The sequence below is a fragment of the Artemia franciscana genome, chromosome 8 (genome assembly GCF_032884065.1).
Source record: "Artemia franciscana chromosome 8, ASM3288406v1, whole genome shotgun sequence".
Taxonomy (NCBI): domain Eukaryota; kingdom Metazoa; phylum Arthropoda; class Branchiopoda; order Anostraca; family Artemiidae; genus Artemia; species Artemia franciscana.
The window spans coordinates 11,833,121-11,846,453 of NC_088870.1; the positions used below are offsets into that span (position 1 = coordinate 11,833,121).

The 13,333-nt window shown below is 36.2% G+C and overlaps 1 protein-coding gene across 1 annotated transcript; it reads left to right on the forward strand.

Moving 5' to 3' along the window:
• The first annotated feature begins 206 nt into the window (after window positions 1–206).
• Window positions 207–10,234, forward strand: LOC136030610 (uncharacterized). Its single transcript, XM_065709678.1, has 2 exons — window positions 207–214; window positions 9,802–10,234. Exons 1-2 carry the CDS (start codon window positions 207–209, stop codon window positions 10,232–10,234), a joined length of 441 nt encoding a protein of 146 aa, XP_065565750.1.
• The last annotated feature ends 3,099 nt before the right edge of the window (window positions 10,235–13,333 follow it).

Sequence of the window (13,333 nt, forward strand, 5' to 3'; positions counted from 1 at the left end):
ACAACCTTGCTCGTGACATCCCAATTTTTGTGATGTAGACTTTTGCTTTAATATTCCCAGAAAAATAACTTTTTTTGGAATCGCCAATCCCTAAAATTTTAACTTACTCGTCTCCCTTACTCGTCTTACCCACTCCCTTAACTTGTCAAGGCTAAATACAAAGTTTACTATTTTTTGGCACATTTGTTTTTTGGCTAGTTACCGCAATGTACAGGTAAGTGCCCTCTCCTTTAAAAATGGGGGGTGTTCTGCCCTTTTTAGCCAGACAATAGGATACAACGATTTTCTATATTGACACAGGAACAAATAAGCGCTCAAATGGGGATAAGTCGTTTTATTAGACAGTGAAAACTGATACAAAAGTCTGGGTATTTCGACCACATATACCGAGGTATATGTTTCTGCTGATGATGACCGCTGTGCATGTGGTTGAAATATCCATGTTTTTTATCTGTTTTCACTATCTAAGAAATCAACTTATCCCCATTTCAACAATTACTTGTTCGTCAAAAAAGGCAGAGTAGTCTTGACAAAAAAAACCAATTGCAGGTATTACGTCAAAAATTAGCATCAGGGTAGAGAAAGTGGCCCGCCAGCTTCAATTGCGTAGCCCCCCACCCCCATTATCTATATTTTGGCCTTCTATCCTAAAACTGAACGATATGTATCAAGCTTGAGACCATCTGTTTCAAATTTGAACCAGCTGCGGAAAAGAATTCTAGTTTCAAACAGTTCGTGGTAACGAACTGTAGTATTCCTCCTCATCGCCCCGCTCTTTACGCTAAAGTGTTTTACTGTTTTAAGAAGTAGAGTTAAGAGAAAGAGTCAAACTTTAGCATAAAGAGCGAGGCATTGAGGAGGAAAAGCCCCTTTCAAGTACGGAGTAATTTCTGTTCGTTTTAAGTTTTAATGTCGCTCCTTACTTTCATTTGAAAAAACTTGTTTTTTTATTTAATTACTTATAAAAGAGTGGTATTCATTGGCTATCAGTAAATCTGACTAAAGGCGTAAAATATCACCTTCCCTTTTAATAAATTTACGCCGGTGGAAAACACTTTTGATTAGTTGGAGTTGATGTCAAGCGATCTCTATCATCCAATCAAAGATCAATAGTTTGTAACATCCACTCTATATAAATTATATACATTATAATCCTGCCTGAGTAATATTTGGCTACTAAAATCTCGGTGCGTTTAAACGTTCCGCCAATATCCTCGTCCGTCCTCATCCTATATATCCCCAAATCTTCCAATATCTTCAGTCAAGGTGAAAACGTATGCATTACGCAATGGTTTCTTTCATTGTTTCAAAACCTAGAGAGGTAGGGGAAAAACTTCGGTATCCCCCACCAAATCATGATTTGTGGTTGTTACATCATAGGGCGTGTTTTCTTCAACATGTTTTCGTCAAGCCGTGATTTAAGACATTTCAATATCTTTTTAAAGATATTTTTATAAGACACTTTTCATTAAGACATTCTTCAAGACGTTTCAAGACATTCCAAGACGTGTTTTAGACATTTTTCTTCAAGACGTTTTTCTTCAAGATTTCTTCGGTATTTACGTAATAGGGAATGTTTACCTAAATATGAAGAATTATCGCACGAAATTGTTCTTCTGGTCCCGTGGGGAACACCCGTTTCCAACTGAGAAGGGCACACACGTGGGATGTTACGTAATGACGATGCACACGTGGGTGTTACATAATACCTTAAGAGATTTTTTCTTCCGGATTTCAATTTTATTTCAAGGCGTTTTTTTCTTTCAAGGCTTTTTTTCAAGATCTCACTTTCTTTCAAGGCTTTTTTTCCTCAGGTTACCTTTATATTCCAAAGATTTTTTGTACCATTTATAAATCAAAAGAGATTTCCACAAATATAACTGTGCGCTAGACAGTTGGACCAAGAACCAATTGATGTTACTTTGATTCGAGGAATAAACTCTACAAAATAAACAATTCCCTGCGCACTTTCTAGAACGATTAAATGCATCACGTGTTTCCTATGTCCAGAATAATCGAAATGTGGGGGACAAGACCAATTGCTGGAAATTGGTTACATTTGACGTGCAGCTGCATGCTATAATGCTATTAATTTAAATGATAGATATTAGCAAATCACATTTTAAATGGGCTTTAAGTATTACGCTTTATACTGCAGAAGTCTCATTAATTACAATAGTAATAATAAGAGAAAAAATGCCAACTTCACAACACGTTTTTTGGCTAGTAATTGGAACATGCTATCGAAGACAAAAGAGACTTTTTCCTAGACAGGTTTAGTCATGTATTGAATCAGTTAGATGTCACTACTGTACATGCATTTAGACAGTACAATCATTTCCTATCTCAACCATTATACAAAGCCGGGCCAAGATGCAAGTGCTCCTTAGAAACCTAAGCGACATTAGGTTTTTCTGTAGGTAGACAAGTCAGATTTCTCTTGAACGCGAAACTTGGCTTCACCTTTGTAACTAAATTTTAAAGAGTCTGACTTTATATTAATTTAATATATATATATATATATATATATATATATATATATATATATATATATATATCAGTAATTAGTAATTTAATGTTATCATTAGATATTTTTAGAAATTACAAGTAGGTTTCGAAGTTTTGAGTTAGCTTCAAAGGCACATTGAGAAAATTTCTGCCAAAGTAGGTTTTCCAGGTGATATAAACTGAACTTATAATGGATGAGGACGGACGAGGATATTGGCTGAGCTTTTAAACACAACAAGGTCTTAGTAGCCAAATATTACTCAGGCACGATTGTAATGTATATAATTTATATAGAGTGGATGTTACAAACCATTGGTTATATATATTTAATTGCGTAAATAATTACGAAATGAAAATTAATCATGGAACAAGAAATCTAAAAGAAACAAAAGTTTTTTACCTACAGGCCTTATTAATAAAAACAATTGTAAAATCATGAAATCACGGAAAAAAGCAATTAAAACTCAACAAACGGAAAAATAAAACGAGTAAAAAGCTGACATAGGATGAAATATAAGCAGAAAAACCTGATATATAAAAAGGCAGGGACCCTAGCGACCAAATCCAGAGAAAGAAGAGGAGGGAAGGGTTGTTATTAGAGATAAATCTATTCCATATTATGAGAGGTTTCAGAGAGGTTTTAATCGAATTTCCTCATTCCTTTGAGTCGTGACTATGCATTCCTAGTGGACAAGCACACATCTGAATAGTATTTTTCTTCGCATTTCGCAAAATCTCGTTAGAGGTAAATATAAGCCACAATAAGAGATTTTTTGAGAGCTTCTAATGGAAAATCCCCGTTTCTTTGACTGGGTGTTATGTTTCAGTTCCTATCCGTCGAAAAAACTCTTTTAACACCTCCCACCTTAACTTTAAGCTGTAGAACGTGATGCCCCCTATGACAATTTACGCCATCGTGGCAAACTATGGATGGCACACGACATCCCTTGGCACCTTTTTTTTTCAAAGGCATTTTTCAGATATTTTCATGATGAAAATATGCTTTAAAACCATTGGTTCATGTTTTAGCAGTCAACCCCCACGGCAATTCACGCCACCATGGCAAAGTATGGATGTCAAATGGCATCCTCTGGCACCCTTATCATTCTTAAAGCATACTTCAGACATTTTCATGATAAAAATCAAGTTTTAAATCCATCAGCTCGTGTTCTCTCGAACCCCCGTTATGGTATATTATGTAAATTCATACCAAAGCGGCACACTATGGTTGACCACAACGGTACGGTGAGAGAGACAGAAAACAAATGGAAACACACAGAGTAAGACACACAAATATAGAGACAAGCAAAAGCACGCTCATATACACAAAGACATAGGGAAACACACAGTCAGGCACAAAGGCAAGGTGAGAGAGTGACAAAACACACACAAACACAAAGAGTCAGACACAAAAGCACTCAAAGACAAACACAGAGACAAACAAACACACTCAGACACACGCAGAGACATGCAAACACAAAGTCATACACAGAGTCATTGTAAGAGAGAGAGAGAGACAAAAGAAATGCACCAACATACAGAGTCAGACACAAAAACGCACTAAGACAAACACAGAGAGAAGTAAACACACCATCAGACACACACAGAGACAGGTAAACAGACAGTCAGACACACAGGAATGGGGAGAGACAGACAAAAAAACTCACAAACACACAGAGTCAGACAAACAAATGCAAAAATACAAATACAGAGGCAGGCAAACACACAGTCGGACACACATAGAGAATGGTAAACACACAGTAAAACACACGGTATCGGTGAGAGAGAGACAAAAAACACACAGAAACACACAGAATCAGCCACACAAACACACGAAAAAAAACACAGAGACAGGCAAAAATACACACAGACGCACACAGAGAGAGACAAACACGCAGTCAGACACACAGGCACTGTGAGACAGAGACCAATTACAAACACAAACGCACAGTGTTAGACAAAAAACAGACAAGGAAAAACACAGAGACAGAAAAATACACACTCAGACACACACAGAGACATGCCAACACATTGTCAGACGTATAGTCACGGTGAGAGAGAGATACCAAAAACACAAGCATAGTCAGGCACATAGTCACAGTGAGAGAGGGACCACAAAATCAGGCAAATACACACTCATAACACACACAAAGAGACAAGTAAACACAAAGTCAGAAAACAGGCACGATGATAGAGAAACAGAAAGTATACACAAACACATAGTCAGACACACAAAAATAGAAAGGCATACACAGAGACAGGCGAACAGACGCTCAGACACACAGCCAGAGACAGGCAAAGACACTCAGACACAAAGGCACGGTGAGACTGAGACAATGAAACACACACTCAAACACACCGAGTCAGTCACACAAAACACAAAGACAAACACAGAGACAAGCGAAAACAAACTCAGACACACACACAGACTGGCAGACACACCATCAGATACACAGGCACGATGAGAGAGAGACAAAAACACACAAACACACTGGGTTAGACACACAAACACACAAATACAAACACAGATACAGGCAAATACATAGTCAAACACAAAGGCACGTTGAGAGAGACACAAAACACATAAATACACAGAGTCAGACGCACAAACACAAAAATACATACATAGAAACAGGTAAGCACACTCAGACTGATACTGTTTGTTTGCATGTCTTTTCTGTTTCTTTCTCACCATGCCTGTTTGCCTGACTGCGTGTTTGTTTGTCTCTGTGTGTATGTGTCTGAGTTGTGTATGCCTTTCTCTGTGTTGGTCTTTTTGTGTTCGTGTGTCTGAATATATGTGTTTTTGTTTGTTTTTTGTCTCTCTTTCACCGTGCCTGTGTGTTCTACTGTGTGTGTCTGAGTATATTTTGCCTCTCTCTGTATTCGTGTGTCTGACTATGTGTTTTCTTTGTGTTTTTGTCTCTCTCATCCTGTGTACGTATTTGACTTTGTGTTTGCCTGTCTCAGTATGTGTCTTAGTGTATGTTTGCCTGTCTCTGTGTTTGTCTTCGTGTTTGTGTGTCTTAATATGTGTGTTTTTTGTTTGTTTTTTGTCTCTCTCTCTCTCACCGTGCCTGTGTGTTCTACTGTGTGTGTCTCAGTGTATTTTGCCTCTCTCTGTGTTTGTGTGTCTGACTGTGTGTTTTCGTGTGTTTTTTGTCTCTCTCATCCTGTGTGCGTATTTGACTTTGTGTTTGCCTGTCTCTCTATGTGTCTTAGTGTGTATTTGCCTGTCTCTGTGTTTGTCTTCGAGTTTGTGTGTCTGACTCTGTGTGTTTCTGGCTTTTTTGTTTTATCTCTCTCGTCGTGCCTGTGTGTCTGACAGTGTGTTTGCCTATCATTGTGTGTGTTTGTGTTTGTTTTTACCTGTCTCAATGTTTCTCTTCGTGTAATTGTGTGTCTGGCTATGTGTGTGTGTGCGATTTTCATCTCTCTCTCACTGTGGCTATGTGTCTGACTATGTGTTTGCCCGTCTCTTTGAGTGTCTGAGTGTGTTATTGCCTATCTCTGTGTTTGCCTGTGTGTGTTTGTATATCTGGCTCTCTCATCGTGCCTGTGAGTTTGCCTAACTCTGTTTGTGTCTGAGTGTACGTTTGCCTGTCTTTGTGTGTATTATTCTTTGTGTGTGTTTTTTTGTCCCTCTCTCATCGTACCCGTGTATCTGACTGTGTGTTTGCCTATCTGTGTGTGTGTGTGTGTTTGCCTATCGCTGTGTTTGTCTTTGTGTGTCTAATTCTGTGTGTTTTTTTGTGGATTTGCCTCTCTCCCTCTCCGTGCCTGTGTGTCTGACTGTGTGTTTGCTCGTTTCTCTTTGCGTGTCAGAGTGCATGTCTGCCTGTCTTTGTGTTTGTCTTTGTGCGTTGGACTCTGTATGTTTGTGTGTGTGGTTTTGTCTCTCTCTCTCACCTTGCATGCGTGTCTGAATGTGTGTTGGCTTGTCTCTGTTTGTGTTTCTGAGTGTGTGTCGGCCTTTCTATATGTTTGTCATTTTGTGTTTATGTGTCTGACTTTGTGTGTTTTTGTCTCTCTCTCATTGTGCCTGTTTGTCTGACTGTGTTTATGCTTGTCTCTGTGCGTGTCTGAGTGTTTGTTTGTTCCCCTCTGTGTTTATCTCTCTGTGTTCACGCCAGGAGATGTCATCGGAGGGGGGGATGTATTATGCCACTTTGGTGTCAAGTGCTTTGAGTCATCAAGAGTTTAAACGATTTTCCTCTAAGTTCAAGCGAACGATTCTATCGTAAACAAAATCAGGAAAAAGCAGGAAAACGCCCGGAAAATATCATGTGTGATAATGCGCGCCAGATGGTGGTATGTGCCAGACATTGAGTGTCACATGGATACTTCAGGCCAATAATAGTCTGCCACGGTGGAAGAAATTGACACGGTGTACCAAGAGGGGGTGGCTTGAGAAAACAAAAACCGACGGATTTAAAACATGATTTTTCATCTTGGAAATATCTGAAGCATATCTTGGGAATGATTAGGGCGCTAGACGGCTCCTTGTGACATCCAGAGTTTGCGATGAAGTGGGACTGAAATTTAACCCCCAGACAGAGAAACAGGGCATTTTCATTACAAGCTCTCAGCAATATCTATTAATATGGAGTAAATTTACCTCTAACAAGATTTAGCAAAATACCAAGAAAGACATTAATCAAATGTGAGTTCGTCCACCATGAACGGATTGTCTTGGCTCAAAGAAACGAGACATTTTCATTAAAATTTCTCAGAAATATCTCATAACAAATCGTAAATTTACCTCTAATAACAACCCTCTCTCTCTCCCTTGAATTTATTGCTAGGTTCCCCGCCTTTCTTCAATTCACACCGTTTTTGCTTACATTTCATCCTACATTAGCATTTTCATGTTTTGTTTTTCCGTTTGTTGTGTTTTAATTGATTTTTTCTGCGGTTTAACGATTTTCTAATGTTTTTTTTTATTATTAAAACTTGCGTGTACACAAAGAAAGCGTGTCTTTTAGATTTCTTGTTCCAGAATGGATCTGCAATACGTTATCATTTACGCAATGAAATATCTGAAACCAATGGTATGTAAAACTACTGTGTATCATTTATGTACAGTACAGTTTGGCCAGAACATGACCAGAACAATTTGGCTATTGTTCTCGTGTTTTGGTTGTTGCTTATATTGTTTGTTTGTATCCCCCTTGTATCCCTGGCCATGGAGCCTTTCAAGGGGAAATAAGAGTATTGCGTTTTAATTTTGTATTTATTGGTGAATAAAACTCTGAGTAGCTCTGAATAACTAGTAATATTTGTCCATCAACAATTCAGTGTATATTACCCTGAAATACGTATTTTGGCAGAAACTTTCTCAAAATGCCTTTGAAACCAGCTCGAGACTTTGAAACCCACTTACAATTTTCAAATATATCTAATAATAACACTACACTACTTATTATCAATTTTATATTTATATTGGAACACATTAATTGAAAGATAGATTCTTTAAAATTTAGTGTTACAAAGGTGAAGCCAAGTTCCGCGTTCAAGAGAAATCTAACTTGTCTAGAAAAAATCTAATGTCGCTTGTATTTCTACGTTCTCCGGGACACTTGAATCTTGGTCCGGCTTTGTATAATGGTTAAGATAGGAAATGATTATACTGTCTAAATCTATACAAGTGGTAACATCTCACTGGTTCATAACTTAACCTATCTTAACCCTTACAGGAAAATTATCTCTTTTTTCTTCGTTAGCGTGTATCATTTGCTAGTGAGAAAACGCATTGTGAAGTTGAAATTTTTTTCTTATTATAGCTATTGTAAGTAATGACTTTTGGTGCATAAAACGTTATACTTAAGGCCCGTTCAAAATATGATTTTAAAAATGATCTAAATTGATCTAAAAAAGATCTAAATGATCTAAAAATGATCTAAAAAAGATCTAAATTAATAAAAGTATAGCAGGCAGGTGAAAGGTGAAAGTCTAGAACGTTCTAGAAAGTGGGCAGGAGATTCTCTATGCAGAGAACGGGATATTTCATTGAATCTATTCCCAAACCAAAGTAAAGACATTTGCTTCTTGGTCCATATGTTTATCGCACAGTTTCATTGGGGGCAAATCTCTTTTAATTTTTAAAGGGGGCAACAAAATTTAAAATAAAGGTACTCTGAGAAAAAAAAACACCTTGAAAGAAAAATGAAATCCTCAAGAAAAAATCTTTCAAAGCATTACGTAAAACCCACGTGTGCATTGTCATCACGTTACATCCTACATGTGTACCCTCCTCAGTTACAAGCGGGGCTTCCATGGGGCCTGAAGAAACTAGTTACGCGAGAATATACCATCCTTAGTATAGGTAAACATTCCCTATTACATAAGTTCTAAAGAGATCTTGAAGAAAAACGTCTTGAAGAAAAATCTCTCGAAAACATCTTAAAAAGTCTCGAAACGTCTTGAAAAACGCATTGAAGAAAAATGTCGTAAAGAAACATAAAAACACCTTGACCCTTCACGAAGAAAATGTTTTAAAAACTATTTTGAAATGTCTTGTAACATCTTGAAGAAAAATATCTTCAAAATATCTTGAAATATCTTGAAAATGTCTTAAAGAAAACACTCTCCATATGATGTAAGAACTAAAGAAATCATAATTTGGCGGGGGGCTTTTTCCTTCTATACCCCTGGGTTTTTAAACAATCAAAGAAGCTATTATGTAAGGCATATGTTCGCATCTTGACTAGCGACCCTTAAAGGTAAAGGTCCCCCCCCTACATCCCTAGGTCTTTGAATAGTCAAAGAAACTGTTATGTAACGCGTACATTTGCACCTTGACTACTCGACTCTAACAAGTCTTATTACGTAGCATCTAAAGAAAACATGATTTTGCGGGGCCCCTGAAGGTTTTTCCTGGCCCTTGTAGGTTTTTAAACATAAAAACTAAAGAAAAACACTTCCTATTATGTAACAAGCACTTGTATCTTTCAGAAAACATTCCCCATTACTTAACAAATAGCTGCATCTTAAAGGAAATTAATAACACCTGTATCTTGAGGGAATCGCCGTTGAATTTCTGAGTGATCTAAAATATTTAAGGAAGGAAATAGTAGCGACTATGGGCGTTGTTAAACCTATCACGGCCCCTGGCTTTAAAAACGCTTCTGGGTGAAATTGCCAGGATAGGACTATCCATAAACTGGAAGAAGACGAAAGTTTTGGCAGTGTAGGCAAAGTCTGACACGAAAATGTCTAATTACTTGGTCGCCGTAAACCAAATCGAAGTGTCGGCCACTTCACTTATCTTGGTTTTATCATATCATCGGATAGCTGCGTCGACCATGAAGTTGCTGCCCCCACGGCAAAGGCCTCTGCCATCTTCGGTAGACTGAGCCATGTTCGGAAGAAGCCAATGATCAAACGAGCCACCAAAATAAAGATCCTTGGACAGTCAGTCTATTTGATCCAGCTATACAGAGCTGAAACTTGGCCTACATCTGTAGCTGTCCAGCACCGTGTCAACACTTTTCAGTCTAAATGGTTTCGCACAATCGAGGGAATCCAAGGTACAGACTTTGTCAGCAACGACGGCCTACAAAGTAAGACTTTACAGTTACCTTTGTTACACCTTGTAGCCGAGTGGACACGTCGCTGGTTTGGACATCTTTTGCGATTGCCTACCACTCCAGCTTGGATTCTGTACGACTTTGAACCAACCAGTAGTGACTGGAAGCGTCTAAGAGGAAGACCCAAATTTCGGTAGAGTAAAAGTCTTGGGATTTTCTTGGATCAAGCTGGAATTTTGCTGTTTGATGGAGAGGCCCTAGCTGTAGACCGTCCCACGTAGAGAAGGCTGATGACGTTCTCAACGCCACCCCAGAAGGAGGATTAAGTATCTTTGTCATAGGACCAATTTATATACACGAATGATTTTAGTTTCAGGAACTAGTTTTTGCTTGGTTTTGGGTAAGATTAATAAAAGAAAAATCTGAGTCAGTCTGAAAATAAGCAAACACGGAGGTTGAAACCTACAACGAACAAAGAATACTGGTTCGCAGTTAATGCTGCATATCCTCGAAATAATATGCTTCAGCAAACTGGCTCTTGATACTGAATTATATTTGGAGAATTCCGAAAAACAAACACTTTATTGAAAACGCAAAGCCGACGCAGCGAAACATGATTGGGAGCAGAAAACCCTTAAGTAGCCAACAAAAATGAACGAATACATAACAATACTTTCATGATGATCGTCTTTACCAATCGTGAATTTAATAGATTTTACTATACAGTTTTTTCTCTAAAACCTTCAACCAAGCTTAGTCTTCAGTAAAGCACTTTCATCCTCTTTTGATGAATAATAATATCTCCATATTATTGCTAGAAATAAAACTTCAGCAAACTAAAGCTTCCATAAACCTTTAATCTTTTACTAGCTTGTCACACGTACTTTCTAAAACGTTTTCGTACCTTAGGCCATGCTAAGATCAGTCAGGTCATTCTGATCAGATTCTGAGAATCAAAATTTTACACAAGAAAAGAAAAAAAATACGCTTACAAATTATAAATGAGTAATAAGGTAAGCTTTTTAGTCAAAGCACTTAGGTCCTAGCGTGCGGAATGCATTCCCATTGAGCATTAAGACGGCAAAAAAGCTACTTCAGTTAGATTCAGGCTATAAAGGCATACATCAAAATAATAAGTTTTTGTTACGAATATCAATATTGAGAAAAAGAGGTTCAAAATTGATTTAATTATATGAATTTCTCTAGTTTTGGTATTATTTTTCTTTATATTTCTTTTATCCTTCAACTCTTTTGTAATTTTGTGCACTTTTCTGTTTTATTATATTGATATTTAATCTTATTCATTTTGTCTCTATTTTTCTCTGATATCCTGTTATTATGTAGAGTAAAGTAAAGGTGAGAATGCTAGTCGCTGTGCATTAGTACGATTCCAGTACCTTTCCCCTAGCGCAGTGATTTATATTAATCATATAAAACAGCTCGTGGTAACGAACTATAAGTAAGGAGAGAAGCGACTCAATAGTAACCAAAACTCCACAAAACAGAATTTTTATGTCAATAAATGTATCAAAAGAATTGGCTTATTATACTCATTCCAACTATATAAGATTCAAACATATATATATATATATATATATATATATATATATATATATATATATATATATATATATATATATATATATATATATATATATATATATATATATACTAGCTTCGCACCCCCCCCAAGCCCCCCGCGCGCGTAAGTCGTTACGCGCCATATTAGTTACGCGCCATTGTAGTTGTGTCCCTATGTCCCACCTGTGAATATAGATATATATATATATATATATATATATATATATATATATATATATGTTTTTAACTACGTAAAACTTGCGAATATACAACATTCTTTGCTGTCCCATTGTCTGTGGGAAAACAATCCGTATTCAGATCTATACCTCATGATTCTAATGATTGCCCTTGAGCTTTGTTGATGGTGATTGCTAATCGACCATTCCCTGAGTCGCCATCGTCATTTATATATCCCCCTGTGCACCCCGGCGTCCCCTTTGTAGTTATGTCCCTGTGTCCCGGTCGTCATTTATATTCCCTGTGTCCCGGTCGTCATTTGTGTCCCGGTGTTCCAGTCTGTGATTTCTCTTTGAGTGTCCCGGGCGTCATTTATATTCCTTGTGTCCCGGTCGTCATTTATATCCCCCTGTGCCCCCCGGCGTCCCCATTGTAGTTGTGTCCCTGTGTCCCGGTCGTCATTTATATTCCCTGTGTCCCGGTCGTCATTTGTATCCCGGTGTCCCGGTCTGTATATACATTCGTTTTTTAGTTTTGTTTTTCTCCTTTATTTTTTTCCTTTTTTCTTTTTTTTCTTTTTTAGTTTATTTAGATTTTTAGATTTTTTAGTTTTTTTATTAGTTTTTAGTTTTTTTGTAGTTTTTACCATTTATTTAGTTTTTTTTTTTACTTATGTCCTGGTCGTCATTTATACTCCCTGTGTCCCGGTCGTCATTTGTGTCTCGGTGCTTTGTTGATTGCTAATTTATATTATATTTATATTTATATTTTTTATATTTATTAATATTTTTTTAGTTTTCTTTTTCTCTTATTTTTCAGTTTTTTCCTTTTTTTTAGTTTTTTCTTTTTTAGTTTTTAGTTTTTTTTTGTTTTTTACCTTTTTTTAGTTTTTTTAGTTTTTTTAGTTTTTTAGTTTTTTTATTGGTTTTTAGTTTTTTTTTTAGTTTTTGCCTTTTTTTAGTTTTTTCAGTTTTTTTTAGTTTTTTACCTTTTTTTAGTTTTTTTTAGTTTTTTAGCTTTTTTAGTTTTTTTTCTTTTTAGTTTTTTTTGTAGTTTTACCTTTTTTAGTTTTTTTTCTTCTTTTGTATTAGTGTGAAATAATTCAGAAGTCATATGCGGACAAACACGACGTCACTCGACAGACAGACAGACAGACATAACCCACAAACAACTTATTTTTATATATATTTATTCATATTTTTTTAGTTTTCTTTTTCTCTTTTATTTTTCAGTTTTTTCCTTTTTTTTAGTTTTTTTCTTTTTTAGTTTTTAGTTTTTTTTAGTTTTTTACCTTTTTTTAGTTTTTTTTTAGTTTTTTTAGTTTTTTAGCTTTTTTAGTTTTTTTATTAGTTTTTATTTTTTTTGTAGTTTTTGCCTTTTTTTATTTTTTTCAGTTTTTTTTTAGTTATTAGATTTTTACCTTTTTTTAGTTTTTTAGCTTTTTTAGTTTTTTTTTCTTTTTAGTTTTTTTTGTAGTTTTTACCTTTTTTGGTTTTTTTCTTCTTTTGTATTAGTGTGAAATAATTCAGACGTCATAT